The sequence below is a fragment of the Nerophis ophidion genome, linkage group LG16 (assembly GCF_033978795.1).
Source record: "Nerophis ophidion isolate RoL-2023_Sa linkage group LG16, RoL_Noph_v1.0, whole genome shotgun sequence".
Classification (NCBI taxonomy): Eukaryota; Metazoa; Chordata; class Actinopteri; order Syngnathiformes; family Syngnathidae; genus Nerophis; species Nerophis ophidion.
In genome coordinates, this window is record NC_084626.1 from 35,451,348 (window position 1) to 35,474,175 (window position 22,828).

Genomic DNA, 22,828 nt, shown 5'->3' on the forward strand with positions numbered 1-22,828 from the left:
CAGTGCTGACCTGGGACTAGTCTAGTGAGGGGGATCAATGTCTCTCCCAGCAGAGTGTTGTCCCAAAAGGCCCCATCTCCCAGAACCCTCAAGTGGATCACCCTCTGGTCCAGGTCGCCTCGGGGGATCCTCTCGTACACCAGCTGCAAGAACGACAAACAGGAGTGAATGAAAACAGCCAGGTTGTCCTGTTAAAGGGGAACATTATCACAATTTCAGAAGGGTTAAAACCAATAAAAATCAGTTCCCAGTGGTTTATTTTATCTTTTGAAGTTTTTCTCAAAATTTTACCCATCCCGGAATATCCCCTTAAAAAGTGCCTGATTTTCGTTATCTGTGAAGCCATTGTCCATTTTCCGGTGACGTCATCCAGTGATGCCAATACGAATAGCACAGCAAGATATAGCGACATTAGCTCGGATTCAGACTCGTATTTCAGCGGCTCGAGCGATTCAACAGATTACGTATGTATTGAAACGGATGGTTGGAGTATGGAGGCAGATAGCCAAAACAAAATTGAAGAAGAAACTGAAGCTATTGAGCGAATAGCTATTGACGCTATTCGGCCATGTTTGCCTTAGCATCGCCGGTAAAATGTGCAGACCAACGATCGGAAGTTTCGCATCTTGTGACACTGGATAAACTTAAAACCATCGATTGGTAAGTGTTTGTTTGGCATTAAATGTTTCAAATGTACATACAGCTAGCCTAAATAGCGTGTTAGCATCGATTAGCTTGCAGTCATGCCGCGACCAAATATGTCTGATTAGCACATAAGTCAACAACATCAACAAAAGTCACTTTTGTGATTTAGTTGACTTTATTGTTGGAAATGCATCTGCAGGTTATCCATACATCTCTGTGCCATGTCTGCCTTAGCATCGCCGGTAAAATGTCAGACACTCCGGCACATTGAATGGGGGTCTGGCGGCAAATTTCTTTTGACTTTATCGTTGGAAATGCATCTGTTTTGAGTGTCGCAGGATATCCACACAATCTTGACATCTCTGTAGTAGCATAGCTTTCGTCGGTAAATTGTGCGGAACAAACGACTGACCATTTCGTAGGCTTTCCCGACACCCTCGTATTTTGAACAAATTTCTTCCAATTTCTTGCCACTTTCACATCTTTGGGCCAGTGGTGCAACTTTAATCCCTCCCTGTTAGTGTTGTTACAGCCTCCAACAAGACACCAACGAGGCATGATGTCTCCGAGGTTCCAGAAAATAGTCGAAAAAACGGAAAATAACAGAGCTGAGACGCGGTGTTTGTAATGTGTTTGAGAAAATGGCGGCTATATTACATAGGTGACGTCACGTTCTGACGTCATCGCTCCGAGAACGATAAATAGAAAGGCGTTTAATTCACAAAAAATTAACCCATTTAGAGTTTGGAAATCGGTTAAAAAAACATATGGTCTTTTTTCTGCAACATCAAGGTATATATTGACGCTTACATAGGTCTGGTGATAATGTTCCCCTTTAACGCTTCTACAATCGTCGATCATGCAAACATGTTAGTACCATCTCGTTATAGGTGGGGTTACACGTGCGCCTTGCCGCCTTTGTCTTCCTCTTGCTTGTCTTCTGAGGGTCTGGGAGCAGATAGAGCTTCACGTAGGGGTCTGGGTCCGTCCCATCCTGCAGGGGCTGCTGCTCACATGCAAACACACTCATGTCAGTGCACAGCCAAAACACAAGAACACGGGACTTGCCAGCGGACACACAAACACTGACCAGTCCTCGGATGTGCATGACCATGATGAACAGTTTGTCGCTCCTATAGGAGATGGACAGTTTGACCTCACCAAGCTCTTTTCCAGAAACTGGAGTCCATGGAATCTCTATATGCAAACACAGTATGTAATGAATATACAACATGAGGAACATTATTACACTGACACAAGAAGTGCTCCCATTAGACTTTAACTCCTAACTACCTATAAGTGTGTGTGGGTGCACGTGCACTTTATCTTAGGCGTGGTTCCTTTTAAAGCCAGAAATGATCTAGGGAAAAGGTATTCAGATTTGCTGCTCTAAATGCCTACATATTTGAAAAGGTTCATCTGGTTGTGCCTGGTTTTACTTACACACTGCTCTGTCTGTGCATGCTTGTGTAATGATCAGTGATTTTGTGGAAATATTAATTAACTGTGCTTGGCAGGGGCACTATTAAAAATTGATTGTTTAAATCTCAACCAGTTTTCTATCCAGATTAAATAAAAGTGTAATTTAAAAACTGTGTGTGTGTGTGTTACATGGGAAAATGAAACTTGACATGCAAACCGGCTTTGCTGCTGCTCGGCACAGGCCTCTCATCTCTTGGCAGCGGGTGGAAGAAGGTGTAAACCAGATCACACTGCACAAACACACACACAAAAATACTATAAATAAAATAATGCGATATTCTACACATAACTATTTTAAGATGACATGAGATATCACCCTACCTGTAAATGCTAACAGAAATAAATGTTAAATAATAAATGTCATATAAAAATGCAGTGTGTGTAACGTAGACACATTTCTGCTGCCAGTGTGCTCAAACTGGAAAGACCTGATAGACACAACTGATCCCTCCCTGACTCTGTGTGTGTGTGTGTGTGTGTGTGTGTGTGTGTGTGTGTGCGCGAGTGTGTGTGTACTGATATAATATGTTGTGAGAAAGGTCGAAGTGAATCGCAAGAGGAAGGGTGTTAAATTAAGCAGAGTGCAAACATTCTTGATGTACTGACAGAAAGGCATGTCGGCAAAATATATTTTCTTTAAAGTTGTTTTTTTTAAATTAATTTAGTATTGACTAGATGTCACTGCATTTTAAATCAAGTGACTAGGAGTGTGGGAAAAAAAAACGATTTGAATTTGAATCGCGATTCTCACAATGTGCGATTCAAAATAGATTCTCATTTTTAAAAAAATACATTTTTTTTTCGTTTTTTCAATCCAACAAAACAATACACAGCAATACCATAACAATGCAATCCAATTCCAAAACCAAACTTGACCCAGCAACACTCAGAACTGCAATGAACAGAGCAATTGAGAGAAGACACAAACACGACACAGAACAAACCAAAAGTAGTGAAACAAAAATTAATATTATCAACAACAGTATCAATATAAGTTATAATTTCAGCATAGCAGTGATTAAAATTCCCTCACTGACATTATCATTAGACATTTATAAAAATAAAATAAAAGAACAATAGTGTTACAGTGGCTTACACTTGCATCGCATCTCATAAGCTTGACAACACACTGTGTCCAATATTTTCACAAAGATAAAATAAGTTATATTTTTGGTTCGTTTAATAGTTAAAACAAATTTACATTATTGCAATCAGTTGATAAAACATTGTCCTTTAAAATTATAAATGCTTTTTACAAATATCTACGACTCTGCTTGCATGTCAGCTGACTGGGGTAGATCCTGCTGAAATCCTATGTATTGAATAAATAGAGAATCCTTTTAAATCGGGAAAAAAAAAGTTTTTGAATCGAATCGTGACCCTAAGAATCGATATTGAATCGAATCGTGGGACACCCAAAGATTCGCAGCCCTACAAGTGACATTGTTTTACCAAAGGGGCATTCGAACATTGGCAGTTTGAAAAGAGCTTGTGCGGTTTCTTAAACTGCCATGAAATATGTTCCAACGATGGTGGAAAGCATTTCTCAACACGTTTTGAACATGGCACCAGTGCAGACTTGCGTGGTAGTATCACAGACCACTCTAAAAGGCGACGGAGTTCGTCATCTCTACTCTGCATTAACCACACTGCCTCCCTGTAGCTCCTATGATGAACCCAGAAGTCTTCCCTGTTTAACTCTATAATTACCACGTTCACATTGTGAAGGTCTGGAAGGGAAAAGTGGATGGCAATTTATGTTGGCGTTAATTTAGGCTGCAACGACAAAGAGTATTTATCATAAGCACAATAAAACCCCTGACGGTTAGTATTACTGTTATACATAAAAATTATGGAAAAACCATGATTAATAACTGCACTTTGACAAACTCACAGACTGACTTTGCCAGGTTGCTGGCTTAAATGCTAACATTAAGGCAAGAAATGTTAACATCGTTCTTATTAAGAAAGTACATATCCCAATCTATACCTGTATAAACACATTGCTGTCTGAGTAACTAAAATATAAAAAATTGAAGATTGAATAAACCTACAAGCTGTGCTCTCTTAGAACAAAGGGATTAGATACGTGACAAAGGTATTTATACATCGCGTTCAAGGACTGCTGAACAGAGTATGACGCCACAACGTCCGCCATAAATAATAAAAATATATTTCTTTTGTTACACATTTTTCATTTATTAAATGTACTACAGTACAAACCAATATTTAAAAATATAAAAGCTTAACCATTAAAACAGATTAAAATACTAACACTAAAACACTATTAGTGAAGCATAAGAAAGACAAAACATGCAAAATTGTGGGTTTTGTAACAGCTTGTGTATTTTTTTTGGTTATTTGAAAAAAAAAATGGTCAAAAGATTTCAGTGTGTGTATAAGTAATTATTAAGCACATTCAACAATACAGAGATAATGATATTTGTGATCATTTTGGTCACGATAACCGTGGTGCGAAATCTTCATATAATTACATCCCTAGTGTTAATACAGAATAATCCCAAATTTGGGGGTGCAAATACGGAGGCTTCTGTTCTTTACAGGGCAAAAAGCGTTTTGAACACGGCCCAATTTGAACGCTGCGATTCTCAGGGTTCGTTGCGGACGAGTGACGAATGACCTGGTTTTGTGTTTGGTGTTAACACATTTTTTGGCGGAGCACGGCAAATTGACAAAACGACATTAACCACCATCCACCATCAAAGAATAACACTTGACGAGGGATTTCTAAACTTTTTCCACTGCATTTTCACTAATAAATTCCTGCCGCTGTTGCTGGGCAATGGACCAAACACCTGGAGGCCCTCATTCTCATTTCAGGTGAATTTAATCATGCTTCTTTGGATTAAATTTTACCCACTTTCCAGCAATATGTGCACTGTGCAACACAAGACAATACAACTCTGGATCTACTATACGCTAATTCAAAAGATGCATACAGTGCCACTGCCCAGACTCCCCGGGATGGTCTGATCACAATCTAGTGCTTTTAACACCTCAATATGAATTGGGGATTATTAAGTCAATAAATTAGAGGGGATGTGTCATGGGACCAGAATGTACAGCTTTTTTTTTTGCTTAATTCCAGCTAATAGAGGGACATTTTTTTCTGTTTCTTACCCGGGTGATTTTGTTGGGATGTGCTCTGTAAGCCTCAAAGGACTGACATTGACAGCATCACAGAGTACATACATTTTTGTGAGGACTCCATAATCCCTACAAAAACGTTCCACTGTTACCCAAATAACAAGCCCTGGATCACCAGCCAGCTAAAGGGGCAGCTGAATAAAAAGAAGCTAGCCATCAGATTTGGTTATCGGGACGAGTTGAGGAAGATACAGTGGTAGCTTTAAGTTCAGCTGCGAGAAGGGAAAGATGCCTACTGAAGGAAGCTGGAGGCCAAACTCCAGCAGAATAACACTTGGGATGTGTGGAAGGGCATGAAAACCATCACAGGCTTCAATAACAAAGCCAAACTGCTGGATGGGAGTGTAGATAGCGCCAACATGCTGAATTTAATTTCAAATAGATTAGCAATGCACCCCATACTGGCCCTCCCCCCACTACTCCTGTCCTCACACCTCCCCTGACCATCAATCCACAAACTCCTTCACTGTTGCCCGCCACTGCTGTTTCACATCCCCTACTTCCACCCCCTCTGACCCACTGTATGCTAATTGAAAGGTGTAAACCAGGGGTGTCAAACTCAAATACAGAGTGGGCCAAAATTTAAAAACTGAACAAAGCCGCGGCCAAAATTGAACAAACTAACCTTTTAATAGGACCTAAACAAGTTTTGCAATGAATGTTGAACAAGCAAGGCTTATGTTACTTTATAGTGACATGCAAAATCGAGTTTCAAATAATCCATCCATCCATCCATTTCCTACCGCTTATTCCCTTTCGGGGTCGCGGGGGGCGCTGGCGCCTATCTCAGCTACAATCGGGCGGAAGGCGGGGTACACCCTGGACAAGTCGCCACCTCATCGCAGGGCCAACACAGATAGACAGACAACATTCACACTCACATTATATATATATATATGTATATATATATATATATTCATCTCTACAGAACTGTTTCATGAGGGGTTCCCTTAATCATATATATATATATATATATATATATATATATATATATATATATATATATATATATATATATATATATATATATATATATATATATATATATATATATATATATATATATATATATACATATGTAAAGTCGGAGGGGTGTCTCCGAGGGAAGCCATATTTCTGGACGAAGCGAAGGCAGCCGATCAATGGCATATCAAATAAAATTTGAGTAAAAATGTAATGCCTCTTTTCTATTTGCAGCCATCTGAGGTAAGTATCAAAATAAAGTTTTTCCAAAGGCTAATAATACATTTGAAAATAAAATAACAATAATGAATGAATCAAACATTCAAGAAGCCAGAGAAAGTGCAAGAATAAAAACGTTAATTACTGCTCAGTTTTCTAAATTGATTTGCTTTAACACCGAATATAAAACAAGCAACGCTTATACAACTTAACAGTGCAAAATCAACTTTCAAATAACAAACGAAAGAATATCAATGGCATATCAAATAAAATAAAAATTAAAAAAAATGGTGGTAGCGGGGGGGGGGGGGGGGGTGTATAGTGTAGCGTCCCGGAAGAGTTAGTGCTGCAAGGGGTTGTGGGTATTTGTTCTGTTGTGTTTATGTTGCGAATGTTCTCCCGAAATGTGTTTGTCATTCTTGTTTGGTGTGGGTTCACAGTGTGGCGCATATTCTTAACAGTGTTAAAGTTGTATACACGGCCACCTTCAGTATGGGTGTTGACCAAGTATACCTTGCATTGATTTCTGTGCGTAAAAGCCGCATATATTATGTGACTGGGCTGGCATGCTGTTTGTAGGGAGGAAAAGAGGACATGACGACAGGTTGTAGAGTACGATAAAGGCAGGGTCCTCAATATTTTTGTCCGGGTGGAAATTGGGAGAAATTCGGGAGAATGGTTGCCTCCGGGAGATTTTCGAGAGGGGCACTGAAATTCGGGATTCTTCTGGGAAAATCGTGAGGGTTGGCAAGTAAGAGTATTAGCGGTGAATGCGGTGTTACAGCGGCACCACTGCTGTATCATACCAGCGGGCCAGCTCTAATGTTAAAATTTATATTGCCTTAAGGGCCAAATTAAATTACACGGCGGGCCAAATTTGGCCCGTGGGCCAGAGTTTGACACCCATGATGTAAACAGTGTCACTGCCCTGCCACCCCTGGGAGGGTCTGATCACAATATATTGCTTTTGACGCCTCAATATGTTCCTGCTGTGAGGAGGCAGCCTGGCTCAACAAAACCAATGCGGCGGCGTCTCACATGACAGGTGGAGAGTCAACCAAGTCAGCATACTCTAACCAATCAAACCCCAGGGTCCTGAAGACACGTGCTGCTAAGCTGACTGAGATCCTGGACTTCAACCCGAGTCTAAAGTTAGAAAGGATACCAGCAGACCGGTTGCCCTGACGTGTCATGTCATGAAGGTCCTGGAGAGACAGCTGAGACCCTTGGTTGCTCCTTCCCTGAACCTTCTACAGTTTGCATATCACCTCCATGTAGGAGTGGATGAAGCCTGCTGCATCGTGCTCACTCGCACCTGGATGGTGGGAGGGGGACTGTTAGGATCATTTTCTTTGATTTCTCCAGTGCCTTTAACACTATCCAGCCAATTCTGATGAGTGACAAGTTGCTCAGGATGGGTGTCAGTTCATCCATTCTCTCCTGGATCATTGATTACTTGTCTGACAGGCCCCAGTTTGTGTGACAGGGGAGCTCCCTGTCAGATACTGTGGTCAGCGGTGTTGGTGTTCCACAGGGGACTGGCCTGTCCCCTTTCCCGTTCACCTTTTACACCTCAGATTTTCATTATAGCTCCAGGTCGTGCCACCTGCAGAAATACTCTGGATGACTCTGCTGTGGTCGGGTGTATCGGAGAGGGACAGGAATTGGAGTACAGGACACTGAGCGCTGACTTTGTGAAGTGGTCTCGGGCGAACCATCTGCTCCTTAACGTGGACAAAACCATGGAGCTGGTCATCAACTTCAAGAAACAAATTACCCCTGTGCAACCCATCAACATCCAGGGCCGGGAGGTGGCAGTACAAGTACCTGGGAGTCCACTTGAGCAGCAAACTGGACTGGAAGGACAAAAGCAAAGCTGCATACAAAAAGGGCATAAGCAAACTCTTTTTCCTGAGGAAGCTTGGGTCCTATAATGTGTGCAGATTTTTTTTTCATTCTGTTGTGGCCAGTGACCTGTACTTCGCAATGGTTTGTTGGGGGAGCAGCACCAGCAAAAATGATTTAAACCATATTGACAAACTGATCTGGAAAGCCGGCCAAACTATTGGCACACAGTTGGAGGCGTTTTTGTCAGTGAGAGACAGGAGGACACTGGACAAACCGCTCGCCTCATGGACAATTCTGCCCACCCACTCCACCCAACAATTGAGGGACATCGGAGCTCATAATCCAACAGGCTCCTTCAGCTTCACTCCCACACTGCAATTCAAGAACTCCTTTTATCCTGCACTCCATCCAGCTGTCTATCCATCCATTTCTTACCGCTTGTCCCTTTCGGAGTCGCGGGGAATCTGGAGCCTATCTCAGCTGCATTCGGGCGGAAGGCGGGGTACATCCTGGGCAAGTCGCCAACTCATCGCAGGGCCAACACAAATAGACAGACAACATTCACACTCACATTCACACACTAGGGCCAATTTAGTGTTGCCAATCAACCTATCCCCAGGTGGATGTTTTTGGAGGTGGGAGGAAGCTGGAGTACCCGGAGAGAAACCACACAGTCACGGGGAGAACATGCAAACTCCACACAGAAAGAGCCCGAGCCCGGGATTGAACTCAGCGTATAATTATTAAACATACAGCAATAGATTATATACCCAATATTATATATTGTGATTGATCTATTCTTTATTTTATGCTGTCCTTTTTTTTTGCTTCAGCTGTTAAATATACTGTTATATTGCACATGGTAATTGGGATATGTTATATATTGTATATATTATATAAAAATACAACAGTATATGTTATATACGGTATGTATAATATGTAAATATTACATGTTATATTTTATATTGCTACTATGGTTAATTTTTAGTCTACTTTATACCTTCTTTTTTTTTCGCCCTCTTTGTGGCCTTGTGTAAATTATCCTTTCCATCCCTATCCATTCCTTCCTTTGTAACTGAGCTACTGTGTGGAACAAATTCCCTTGTGGATCAATAAAGTTTGTCTTAGTCGAAGTCTGAGAGATGCTGAGCAGTTGAATGTATTATACTGTATTCATAAACCACGTTATTAAAGTTAGTGTGATATCTTGTTGATAGGATTCAATCTTACCTTGAAACGTTAAAACATTTTTTTTTTTTACAAATATGCTGCAGGGCATTAAAAATCTTCCCGCCCTAACTTTCAAAGCCACTGTAGAAATAAAAACAGTCACAAAAACTCTTTGCTACCTCCTGGTGGCCACACAGGATCACACAGCTGATTTTTTTATTTTAAAAACATGAAAAGTTGTGAGGCACATTTAAATATTTAATTTAAATTTCAGTCCAAAGCTGTGTGACATATTGAAGAGTCAAACGTGACATGAAGGTGACTATTTTCAAAACTGAACGTTAAGGGTCAGGGGCGTCTGACTAACCTGTGAGACATCAGGGGTTGCGTGGATCAGGTGCCACACGTAACCATTCAGCTCATCTTTTCTTCTGTCAGCCACTGCCTCTCCACGGGAACGGCCAATGACAAAGCGGCTCGGGAAACTGTAGGCGGGGCAGAGAGGACGTAAGGCAGTGGTTATTAACGCATGCAAGCAAGGTGTGTGTCTGTGTGTGTACCTGGGTAGTTTGGAAGAGGGGAACACAAGTCTCAGTTTGCTGTGAAGTTCATGGAACTCTTCAAAAGTCCTCTGAACCAGCAGCGCCTCCTGCTGACCTTCACGTTCCACCTTCACCACAAAGGCCTGAAAAACGTGACCATAGCAACCAGTGGGGATGGGAATTGATAAGATTTTTCCGGTTTCGATTCCACTTTCGATTCTGGTTAACAATTCGGTTCTCTTATTGATTCTTATTTGGGAAAAAAAACATTGGTAAATTAGCATCAATTTTGTTTAGTTTAGAGTAAACATGACCTTACAAAGCCTACAGTGATGTCTCAAGAGGCAAATACGTAGCATAGAAAAAAAATTTGGAAAGAAATAAGAAAATTAATATTCTTCTGTAGAATGTAATCATGTGCAAATTGCACAAGCATGTAGCATTTAGCAACATGTGATATTGACTTATTACATGCAAAGTAAGATATTTCAAGCCTTTATTGGTTATCATTTTGATGATTCTGAAATTTCAGAAAATGTAAAGTTTCAAAAACAGTAAGCCATGATGATCAAAATGATAACAAATGAAGGTTTGACATATCTCACTTTGCATTTAATGAGTTAATATCACAGATTAGTTTCACATTTGAAGATAATTGCGGACATGAATGGACTTTTACACAATATTGTAGTTTTATGACTGACAGAAAATCTGGTTCCAGGAAAACATGCAACTTTTCTCTGACTACAACTGAACATTCACAAACCGAAAATGCAAACATTTGACCACAAATTTAGTCGCTGCCCGTGACATTCCTCTAGCAGCAGACTTGAACAGGGGCGAGTAGTGCCCGCCTCAGAGCCAGTCAGAATCTGTCTTGTGTCATGCTCATCTAAATGAAAAGATCACCCTTTCAATTTAACAAATAACAGCGCTGACATGATAGGAGGTGTTAGTACCTGTTGTATTCAGATGATGTGCTAGCGTTACTGCTGCTGGGACGGGATCGGTGTGATTCAAAAATGCAACTTTCATTTATAATTATTGCATGCTGTCTGCTAAAATGTTTCAGCATATCGCTAGCATGTACTCCTCTTGATGAACTAACAGCCTTATAATTATTACAAGAAGTGGTGTTGCCATCTTTTCTTGTAAAATGTAGTCAACTTCAGAGCATTTTGCACTGCCATTTTGAAATCTGACGTCACTACGAACGCCGCACGTCGCGTAATGACGTCATCCCCACCAAAAAGGATCGATAAAGAACCAATAAATGGCAAGCAATTCTAAAGAAATGATACACTGGAAACCGGTTCAAGCAATTCTAAAGAAATGATGCACTGGAAACCGGTTCTGAACAAGCACCGGTTTTCGATTCCAATCCCTAGCAACCAGTCAGCCCAAGACTGTCTAACATGCACATAATATAATTTCAGCAAAGAGTAATAAAAAAACAAAAACAAAAACAAAAACAAAAAAACACAAGCGTGACTTACGTGTCCCTTGCCGCTGTTGGCTGTGCGCACGTGCCGACAGATGTAGAGGTTTCTGATGACGCCATCGCTCTTCGCTGTGTGGACTCGAGGAGCGAAGGAAAGTGCGGGATGGTCTTCCGCCGAGGCAAACTTCATCTGAGCCAGATTGTGGATGAAGAAGTTCAGTTTGGTCGCCACGCTGCCCAGACTGGACTCGATCAACCTGCTCGCACATACATACACACAAACAATCACACATTTCTTTAGTACTTAAAGACTCCTGGCCCGGTGGTATGACAACATGTAACTTGTATAATGGGCCCCAAGGATGTACCCATCATATTTTGGCGAGGACGCCTACAGTGATTCTGTCATCAACCGTGATAAATAAAAAAAGAAGAATTTAGCCCTTTTTAATTATGAAGGAACAACATGTTCAAGCCTTGGTGTAAGTGAGGTGTGTGTACCTGGTGAAGTACATGGTAGCGTCAGCCTCAGACTCGTGAGGTCTCAGAGCATCATAGACGTACTTCAGGTCATCAATATTCGACAGTTCAGGAATACCACATGACAACATCTGCAGGTGACGAGAAAAACGCTGAGTAAAGGTTCTCTAGCGCATCTGTGTATGTGTGTGTTTCTGTGCCTACCAGGCCCAGGAGGTTGAGGAAGAGGTGTGTGTGTTTCCTGATCAGGTTATAGGCTTCACAGCACAAGTCCACAAAGTCATGAAAGCGACTGGATGGCTTGTCGCCGCCGTTGATGACGTACGCCATGTCGGAGGTGAACACGAAGGGTGCTCGATCCCTGCGGGTGTCACATGATCAACATCACATGACTACCATGAGCGAAGGGCTGGTTGGTTGTTGAGACTGGTTTAGGGCAGTTGACTAACACTCACCGCTTTATGTTGCCAAACATCTGAGCGTGTCCCAGGAACTTGCCAAAGTCGATGTGGAACATGTGACCGCTGGTCTTCAGCATGATGTTGTCGTTGTGTCGGTCGCAAATTCCCAAAATATACGTTGCCACGCAGCAGCCGGCACACGAGTAGATGAAGTTCTCCACCGCCTGAGAACATTTTGGGATGAAAATGACATACTGACCATTGATCACACCTGTTCAGCGGAATCAAGACGAAATAACGTGTAAAACCTTGTCATACTGCTCCTCAGTGGGGTTGTGTTTCTGCAACCAGTCTGCCAGTGGTCGGTCTTTAAAGGATCCGGTGACGCCGTGCTCCACCTGGATCTTTCTCAGTGTGTCGGCCTGAGGAATCATCTCCACCATGCCTAAGTGGAGGTGACAACACACCTGTTTAATCATTTGTGAGTATACATATGTAAATAGACTAAAAAGGTCCTCACCTCGTCCTCTGCCTGTGGCGAAACACTTGAAGATGACCATCCTCATGTCCAGACCCTCCTGGATCCAAATCTTGTTCATGATGCGGATGACCTGCAGAGTCAGCATGTCCTGGCGCAGGTCGTCCCCAGACTGTGGTTAGAGACAACTGTTAGACTCCAAAGATTCCTGTAAACAATTATGTTTCTAGAATATAGGCCTAGGCCATAAAACCCAGATTTTTTCCCTACTTAAAAACAAACATTGAATATAAATGACGGAGATACTTCAAAACAAGTTTTTCATTTATTTAATCAAAAACTAGTCGTTAAAAATGATACTGGATACACTGCATCTTACTCTTGGAAAAATTCTAATTTGTATAATATTGCTCTTTTATGACAAGAAATAAATTGTACTTTTTAATGGATCAGTTTTCAAAGAATTAAATTAAGAGCTTCACTTGGGAAGGAATATTTCTGCTGGAATAGAATACTTTTGTTAACAAATATGTAGCATTGCACATTGCATGCAAATAAACAATCTTGAGATCAATAAAGTGCAAACTTCTGTCTTGAATAAAATGCTTCTGTGAATTAAAATGCAGTATTATACAATGTATCCAAATAAATAATGAAGTAAAACATTGAGAGGCTTATAGTTTGTTTCAGTAAGTGGATAAAGTAAACGTAGCCTTTTTCATTACCACATCTTTGTGGTGTGCAGAGTAACTGCTTTAGTGATCGCTCTACGCATTGCGCTTATTTCTCATCATAAATTGCATCATCATGCATACCTTGTGTAAATAATTCCACCATATTAAGGCATTTTTTTAGCCCGTAGTGTGTTTGTTGCTGCATCTTGTTCGCCTCGTAAAGAGTCGTATTTCTCGCACTCGGCTGTAGGCTTCGGTTTCAGATGCTGTTGTTTGTTGTGCTGCTGCTGGTTTTCTTAAACTAACTTTGCAGCATGCAGTCACGTGTTCCATGCCTGTTGCCACTCAAAGTAATGAAAACACTGTTCTTTTCTTTGGAACAAACGTCTTATTCTTGTTAGTGTTAGCATTAGCCATGTTTTGTTATGTGTGCTGCTAAGAAAATAAGAGGACGGGGCAAGCTACAGAAGCTCCTGAGGGACGAAAAATACTCGACTATATCGAGACCATCAATATATCGCAACAAGCCTACCAGAACAATTACCTTGAAGATGACGCTGATATTGTCGCCTAAGGGGTCGAGGTTTTGGAATGACAGCTTGAGCGGGACAGCGTTGGAGTTGAAGAAAGAACATGACTACAACAGACACAAGAAGACCAACATTAGACTTTCCTTAGCGAAAGCCTGCCCATCACAGCTCTGAGGTCCGTGTAAAGGTTAGAACTTTTTGGAAGTGCTCATCAAAATCTGCCACAGGGTTAGCAGAAGGAGAAGGAAGCCAATGTTGTTTACACAGGCGCTTCGACACTGTAGCCTTAAGCTGTCTCTTATGTGTGTGTGTTCACCTGGATGTTGATCCCCCTGACCAGCAGGGCCGGGTTCAGAGGAAGTCTACAGCTGCTGTTTACTGAGAAGAACTGCTTCATCTCCTCCAGACCTTCTCTAAGAATGTTCTGTAAGACACAAACAAATTTTTATCACCTCCAAAGTTTCCCACATATTTTCTACGAAACAAGTTTAGAACATTATTTGTTTAGTAAATATTTAATGACTGATTTTCTTAGCGTATCTGAGCTCACTTGTCTGTTGGACGGTGCGGCGTCTCTGACATTCTGGGCCACCTTGGCCAGGATGGACACCTGCCAGCACTGCCGGTCAAATTCGTCTCTAAGACCTCGGCCGACACAGCAGAGCAGCGCGGCAAGCAGGTGTTGATAGCGAGCACAGAACTGACTGTCCTGCAGGTTGTCCTTCAGCAGCCTGAGGAGAAGATGAAAGTTGACTTTCTGTCAGCACCACAAAAGTAGTCCAGGTGAAGGAAAGTCACGTAAATAATCACCAGAAGAGGTAGTGAGCAATGCGAACATCTCCGATGGCTCTGCGGAGCAGGAAGCGGACCAGGGAGCTGTCCAAGTAACACTCATACTTCAGAGCCTGCCATCAGAAGACAAATGTGACGAACAAACACCTCTTACAGCAAGGACGAGTCAACTAAAAGCAGTTCATGCTACCTGAACCAGCTGAGGAAGGTAGTCCAGCAGCTCTGGGTCAGAAATAGAGTCCATCCATTGGACAGCAGTTCTCCTTAGCTCCTGGTCCGGGAAGCTGAAATAAATAAACTTGTCACACAGAAGCTAATATGCCCAACGTCTAAATAAGTGGACAGGGACATACGTAGCATGAAGGAGCCCCAGTGCATCCAGGTGTCCCAAGCAGGCCCATTGCTTCAGCAGTGCGTAGATGTCAGGCAGACAGGCCCACTGCCAGCAGGGGGCGCTGGCAAGAACAAGTGGCAAGGCTGCGCTCTCCGCCTGACAGAAGGCTTTTTTCTCCCACAGAAGTCGCTTGTCCTCTGGCTTCAACCTGCACAGATATGCTCAATTCTTAATGAAAGAACCAGCAGACAATCATCATGTGCATATGAACGCGTGTCTGACCAGAAAAAGGCTTTTTTGTGCAGAACATCCTGCAGTTGTATCTGGCTGATGGCATCCAGTCTGGAAAAGTCATACTTAGGACAAAAGTCTGCTGCAGGTGGAGTGCTGAAGTGGGCTTCAAAGGACATGGTGGGGAAGTCCACCTGTGTCAAACAATTTACTTCAATTATCTTTTTTTTGTACAGACCAGAATGGAGATCAAAGGTCAAGCCTACCTGCAAGATGACGCTGTCTGGCTGGCTAAAGTTTGGCGAGCTGGAGCGAGCGTTCCCACTGCTGCCTGGCGTCGATGGCCACAGGCCCAGCAACTTCCTGCCACACGTCAGCACGCTACAAGCAAACACACATACACAGACTGACCACTCTGTTACAACATCCAAACACACTTCCTACTATTCTAACAAGAAATAAGACGCTTCCTTACACACGAAGTGACATCAGGGGACTTACTGTCTGAAATTAAAGAGCGGCATGGTGACCCAGCCCAGAGCCTCGATGCTACGCCGCTGTTTGCCCTTATCCTCCACTCCACTGGGGGGCGGCAGGGAGCTGGCATATAATGTCACCGTCAACTGTGTCTCTCTGGGCAACTGGTTGATCTGCACCGGGAAACAAACCCTGCTGGGACACCAAACACAGCTCAGAAGGGAGGAGCACACATAACATGCAGATGTTCCATCTTAGGAAGACATTCATTTCACACACCTCTGGTCCCACACCACCAGGTGAAACAGGTATTTGCTGACCGCCTGTTTGCTGGTGTGTTGTGGCGCACATAGCTCCGCCCCTCCATGAGTCAGCGAGCAGGACAGGAAGAAACCCTCATAACTGACAAGAAACAGACAAGGTGTTACACATGTAATAAAAGATCAGTGGTGAGGGAGGGGTTTTATCCTTGAGTAAAACATGTAAATGTATGTAAATTTGTGTTTTGAAAGGTACTACTATGACTATGCATTGCAGTTAGCCTGTTGTGGTCATGGGACTTTCACTACTTCTTGATAGTTTTCATAAAATATGCAAACAGTTCATTAAACATGATTGTGTTTATTTATCTCATACGAACAAAGGCTTAAAACAGGTGTCAGCCAATTCAGCCAGCCCCATCTTGTCTCAGGGGTCAGCGGTGGCCCTTCCCAGGCAGTCACCATTTTTTCAACACAGATTGATGGCTGGCAGAGGAGGAGCTTGGCTGTTACCAAGCTCTGCTGATTACCTTTTACTGCATGTTTTGTTTTGTGCATACCGCATGTATTTTATTGACGGTCAAAGTCAAAATGATTCTACTTCATAACAGGCAATATATTTTGTGGTGAAGCAGAAAGGAGTAGAAATGAAAGGTTAATGTATGTGTAATGTGCATATTGCATTCATTTCTCAAAGGACTGCATATTTATGTCGAAATATCTGTTGGTTGTAAACCATCAGCAGTATCAGGCTTGTTTGCAGGCATCAATGTCCATTGTCAATTCTTTGTAACAGTTGATTACAGTTGTGCCTTGTTTATCGCTGTGAATTTATTCCGGACATAATTGCGATTAATGAATTTTCGCCAAGTAGGAATCATTAATTTTTTTCATAGTGAGAACATAGAAAATCTTTTCACGACCTTCTAAATAAGTTTTTTTTAACATTATGGAGGGCCCTCTACATGAAATAACACCCTTTAGTCACCTTTACACAATATTTAATGCTGCCTGAAGCTGAGCCAATCAGTGGCAATGATACTGAATAGCGTGCTCTAAATTTTTTGGTTTCCCCAACGCCTAGTGACCAATACTATGGCAGTGTTCATTTTTTAAGATTGAAACTGTGCATTTTGGACCAAAAAATTTAGAAAATATTTCAAATATCCCCCCAAAATCAGTCATGTTAAAGCCGCAATTTTTGAAGCGTGATGTGGGAAAGGACGACTGTACTGATATTTCCGATTACATTTCTTTGGTTGCTAACATATGTTGTTTGTCGTGTACCTTGAGCTTTGTTTTTATTAGAGTTTTGTTAAAAAAATGGGAGGAAGGGCAGGTTACATTTGTGTGGCTTTGTGATGAAGACTGCAGCCTGAAGGTGGTGATGCATTGCTCCTGTGTGTGTTATACCTGGCAGCCCAAGTGATGGGAATGCGGTGGGCGGCGTAGACACTGAAGGACAGCACGCTGGTGATACAGCCCGCCTCCTGGACAGGGACCGTGGAGCAGTGGCTCTGTGGCGTGGTCTGAAAATTGGCATTAAATGTGCTGCAGTACAACTCCACCAGGTCCAAGATGGCCGCTGTTAGTTTTTCTACCACTTTCTCTGTGAGACAGGATGTTCAACAGCTGCTAGTTAGAACAGAGCAGACCTGAAAGAAATGATGGAATGGAAAGGCTGGAGTCCAAGCATACCTCTGTTCTCTCTGATAGCCAGCAATGAGGCATCCTGGGAAGACCAAAAGTGACATTATGGACATTATCTAACCTCTGCCAACATTTAGTGTTGATTATACCTTCAGGACTTTGGGCTGCAGGCGACAAGGACAGGCGGGGAGCTGGCTGAGGGCAGATGTCACATCAGGTGTCTCCATCGCCGCCAACGAGTTGCAGAGAGCTTTCACTGACTGGACGAGACGCTCAACGTGCAGCAGCAGCTCCACCTGGTGCAGCCGACATGAGAAGAAACTGACATCTTACATGTATTGATCAGCAAGAGTAAGCTACAAGTTATTTCTTTATTGATGTATGTACAAGTACTACTACTACTAATGCTACAACTACTTTGTCATAACAAAAGTCTGACCTCTGACAGCAGGAAGGACTCGGCTTCATTGTGGAATGTGTCCAGCAGCAGAGTCAGAGCCTCTCTGTCCACAAAGATACCTTTAACAAGACAAATCTCACAGAGGGGCACAGCTGTGCTGTAAGGCCCTGCCACTCACCTCGTGACTGTCTGTTTGATGGGACGCTCCTGCAGCAGGATGCTGTGGTTCAACGTCGATGCCATTTTGTCGTCGTCTTTCTGTTGGGTTGGAAACAAATTAGATTTTCATGTTATTTGTGCTTCTTGATTCTGACGGTATGTTACACAAAAGGTACTAAGGTGTGACTTTTTGAAGTTTCTATAACATGTGAAATTGGTGCACAGCAGCATTTGATTGGATAGGAATAGGCTTGTGATAAAGAGTCATTCATTCATTCATTCCTCTAATGCAGGGGTGGTCAACACAGGGTCTGTTATCCACAGGCTGTCAGCCAAGGTACTGGAGGGGAAGTGGTAAAATTTGTGGTTGACAACTTTTTTTTACATTTCCCGTGCAATTTTTACACAAATTTACATCTCTTAAAATAGTAGTTAGGAAATAGCAATGGCACCCTAATCACTGCATCTTGCAGTTTTAAAATTACATATAAGATAGCTAGAATTTAGTGCGGTCAACATCAGCAGGCGATTGGCGCGCGAGTTGTGAGCTAGCAATTACGCTGTCAATTTCAGCATTAGTTGTCAGCGCTAGACTATATTATTTGAATATCTTTGCATTGCACAATAACAAGGTACTTAGGACCAGTTTTTTTTAATACATGATTGTACACATGATATATAAGTAGGGGGTCCCTGCTCCATTGCTCCATTACATTGGAGGTCGTTGGCCTGGAAACGTTAAAGACCCCTGCTTTAATCTATTAGTAGGAATTAGTGTTACGCACTTGTGTGTGTGTGTGTGTGTGTGTGTGTGTGTGTGTGTGTGTGTGTGTGTGTGTGTGTGTGTGTGTGTGTGTGTGTGTGTGTGTCTGTGCAGACCGTGCGTGACAATTCCGTGTTGGCGGAAGATCTCTTGGTGAGGATTAGTCGGACGTCCCAGTCGAACTTCAAACATTGTTGGACACACTCCAAACCTGCCAGAGTCTCAGAGCTGACACATAAGCGCAAATAAAAAAGTTTAGAAGTTATATATATAGAGTGTGAGAATCCTAAAAAAATCACGACACTGGAGGGCAATGAAGAATAAAACACAATAAAGCAACACAAAGTGATTATACAAACAGGAAGCACCTGGCCAACACAGGAGCTTGCTATTGTTGCACTGCAGGAAGTTCAGACAGGTTCATGGCCAAAATAAGCACACACACACGTAGAACTTGAAATGTTTTGCTAGACAATGCAATGTTTAAAGTGAGGAAATTTGGACAAACTGCTGTGCAGTTTGGGACTAAGTGGTAAAGTGGAAGTAAAATCATCGTCAAATATGTTCATAAAGCACAACATTGTGTGTGTGTGTGTGGTGGTTGCAGTGGTTCACCACAGCTCAGCGGCTATGTTATTACTGAAACCACACATCAACTCAACATGGTAGGAAAAATCTCTGGTGACTTTTAAGACTGATGATACACATTACAGCCACAGTGGCGCCATTATCCATGCACACTTTCAAGTTGGATGGGCTTCATTCAAGAAGTTTTCACATTAAATTCATGTGATGCCACTTTTTTGGATATTTTATCATAAATGTCAATGTATAAATGTCAGTTCATCTTTGACTTGTGATATAACTTTAAAAAGGAAAGACAGGAAAAACAATAGTTTCCACTTGGATTACACTAGATAGTCAGGGGTCTTTTAAAAAACCTTCAGCTGAGCTTCTTACTTTCTGAGGTACTCGTCATGTCCGCAGACCTTCAGCAAGTAGTCGTCCACGTCCACATGGTCTAGGTCATCCTGGGCGTAACACAGGGTCTGATAGATGAGCAGGTCTATTGTGGATGAGCCTGACAGACAAATGTTGTCATTTCACCTGGTCCCGTGACTGGTGAAAACAAAGCAAGCTTCCTACCGTCACAGGTGAAGGTGAGAGGCTCTCTGAAGTGGCCGCTGATGACGGTGACTTTTACACTGACCCCCAGACCTTGATGAAGTTCCTCTTGGCTCACCGACGGCGACCACACAAAGCCTGCGTTCTTTGAGCGGTCGCTGTGTGGATATGCTGAACGCAGCCTACATAAACACCAAAGCTCTGGTCATAAGTGTGTGCATTCGTGCGTGTACGTGTGTGCAGGAATGTTACTCACACATCCAACATGTGGCAGAAAGCCGCCACCTCCTCGTCTCGCTCCTCAGACACTTGGAAGAGTTCATATCCAAATCCGTTCATCCTGGAACCGAGGGTCACCTGTCAGTCACACCACGAGGCGACCAATCAGAGAGAGTTTGATGCCTACTGATAATATTTGCAAGCTCGCAGCCCAGTTGGTCAACATCATTAACGTAATAACCTTGTTGGATGTTGAACATATTTGAAGTAGTTTAGCTACCAGGACCCTTTTCTGCATCCAGAAACAAAAACGCTCAAAAGCAACACAAAGACACGGTTGTCGTCAGTGTGTCCAGAATGGACAAAGGTCATGTTGTCGACATCAACAGAGGAAGTTCTGTACTGTCTTCATGTGAACTCTCTACTGTGCGTGAGCTTCTAAGCATGAAAACACTCTCTCAGCTGCTACTTATGCGATCCTAATTAGCGATGCTGGCGTAGAGCAATATGAACACATTGTGTTTTAAGTATTGGCGTTGCTGTAGCCCCCCTAAAATATTTTTAAGCCCCGCTAAATAATTTAGTGTCATATTTTCTTTTTTTACAAATACATGCCGACATATTCATTATAAAGTGGCCCGGATATGAGTTTAAATAAGTAATCATTTAACCTGTCATTATTCACTCAGTGTCCCCTCACTGCGTCTGTATCCAATCCATTCCACTTGTTCACGTCACTTCCTGTTTGGAGTTCACGCGCGTCTGACTGTCACTTTGTACAAAACCAGGACATCTTATTTGCTTTTTTGTACTTTTTTTGTAATTTTTTGGCTTCACTGTGCTGTGACATTTTGCTGTCTGTGTCGATCGGTGCTGCGGGCTAGCACACCGAAGTCGGCTAGCATTAGCAGCTTGACACAGGTGTGGATCTCTTCTGTTGGTAGATGCTTCGGCATATAGACCATCAGAATGCCTCCACCAAGGAAAAGATTCAACAAACCTGGGTAACGAACTGTAAGATCTTCATCAAACCATGAATTGATTAACGTGGACCCCGACTTAAACAAGTTGAAAAACTTATTCGGGTGTTATCATTTAGTGGTCAATTGTACGGAATATGTAATGAACTGTGCAATCTACTAATAAAAGTTTCAATCAATCAATCAAAACTAAATGGGACCACTGGAGGAAGCAAACGTCTTGGTGGTGAGAAAAATAGAAGATTTAATAACTATTGACATTGATGCAGTACTTGGTATCAATGTAGCTTTGTGACTTTTACATCATCTCAATGCTGTCCACACCAAGAACACAGACCACACCAATTATTGATATGGATATGTTACAGAAGATCTGACAACATCAACAAAAAGAACTGGAAATGTGTGAGTATCAAGAGCAAGCCACAACAGAGACCGATATGGAGATAGACCCTGATAACAATTTTTTTCTCTGCAAATGTGAAAAACTAATTGTTTTACCTGTGAACAATATGAAAACAGAGTAAAATCAGAAGATAGTCTTTCAATAATACATTTCAGTAGTCAAAACATGTACACTGACTTTGAGGCTATCAAGGATTACTTGAAAGAATTTAGTCATCCATTTATCATTATTGCAATTACTGAAACCTGGTTCAACAATGATAAAGGTATTGATTTTAGTCTGAATGACTATGAATTAAGATACATAAACAGAATAAATAAAATAGGAGGAGGGGTCGCATTGTACATTCATTAATCTGTTACATTTAAAGTTTTAACAAACATGACCATAGCAGTCGATGGATTATTTATTGTTTAAAAGTGATGATGATATCGGTTGTAAAAGTTATACTGAATATTGTAAAACCCTTAACTTATATATGCAACCTATCATTCCAGACTGGCCGATTTCCAAGTTAAATGAAAATCGCTAAGGTAACTCCGCTCTTCAAAAGTGACAGCAAACACGATTTCACCAATTACCATCCAATTTCTCTTTTGCCTCAGTTCTCAAAAATCTTAAGAGAAACGATTTAACTCTCGACTTGAGTCTTTTCTTAAGAAGAATCATATAATTAATGACAGTCAGTATGGCTTTAGGTCCAAACGAACAACCTTAATGGCGATAACAGAAGTTATTGAAGAAATTACTAATGCACTGGAGCATAAAAGATATGCAGTTGGTATCTTTATTGATCTAAAGAAAACCTTTGATACCATTAATCATTCAATTCTACTAGATAAAATGGAAAGATATGGAATTAGGGGTCTGGCTGGTGACTGGTTAAAAAGTTATTTAACAGGAAGGGTACGATTTGTAAAAATGGGTCAATTTTTATTTGATACTCTTGGTATTGCTTGTGGTGTCCCCCAAGGGTCCGTGTTGGGGCCCG

General features: G+C 41.9%; 1 protein-coding gene across 3 annotated transcripts in view; it reads right to left on the bottom strand.

The window, feature by feature from the left end:
* The window catches only part of pik3c2b (phosphatidylinositol-4-phosphate 3-kinase, catalytic subunit type 2 beta), a 43,025-nt gene that overhangs the window by 900 nt on the left and 19,297 nt on the right, over positions 1-22,828 (bottom strand). For 2 of the 3 annotated variants that reach the window (XM_061875014.1, XM_061875013.1), the window contains exons 3-32: positions 20,489-20,589; positions 20,254-20,414; positions 20,068-20,188; positions 19,224-19,335; positions 18,364-18,443; positions 18,225-18,288; positions 17,935-18,081; positions 17,834-17,867; positions 17,549-17,744; positions 16,155-16,277; positions 15,900-16,067; positions 15,665-15,779; positions 15,450-15,592; positions 15,187-15,375; positions 15,024-15,117; positions 14,852-14,946; positions 14,592-14,772; positions 14,358-14,465; positions 14,056-14,148; positions 12,668-13,009; positions 12,414-12,583; positions 12,163-12,319; positions 11,980-12,089; positions 11,534-11,735; positions 10,056-10,180; positions 9,863-9,980; positions 2,285-2,357; positions 1,736-1,842; positions 1,523-1,651; positions 1-143 (exon numbers count right to left, since the gene is read on the bottom strand). The exon at positions 1-143 is cut by the window's left edge and continues 900 nt beyond it. In XM_061875014.1, coding sequence (XP_061730998.1) covers positions 1-143; positions 1,523-1,651; positions 1,736-1,842; positions 2,285-2,357; positions 9,863-9,980; positions 10,056-10,180; positions 11,534-11,735; positions 11,980-12,089; positions 12,163-12,319; positions 12,414-12,583; positions 12,668-13,009; positions 14,056-14,148; positions 14,358-14,465; positions 14,592-14,772; positions 14,852-14,946; positions 15,024-15,117; positions 15,187-15,375; positions 15,450-15,592; positions 15,665-15,779; positions 15,900-16,067; positions 16,155-16,277; positions 17,549-17,744; positions 17,834-17,867; positions 17,935-18,081; positions 18,225-18,288; positions 18,364-18,443; positions 19,224-19,335; positions 20,068-20,188; positions 20,254-20,414; positions 20,489-20,589 — 4,001 coding nt within the window. The remainder of the gene's footprint in view (positions 144-1,522; positions 1,652-1,735; positions 1,843-2,284; positions 2,358-9,862; positions 9,981-10,055; positions 10,181-11,533; positions 11,736-11,979; positions 12,090-12,162; positions 12,320-12,413; positions 12,584-12,667; positions 13,010-14,055; positions 14,149-14,357; positions 14,466-14,591; positions 14,773-14,851; positions 14,947-15,023; positions 15,118-15,186; positions 15,376-15,449; positions 15,593-15,664; positions 15,780-15,899; positions 16,068-16,154; positions 16,278-17,548; positions 17,745-17,833; positions 17,868-17,934; positions 18,082-18,224; positions 18,289-18,363; positions 18,444-19,223; positions 19,336-20,067; positions 20,189-20,253; positions 20,415-20,488; positions 20,590-22,828) is intronic. The other variant, XM_061875015.1, reaches the window with a different exon arrangement.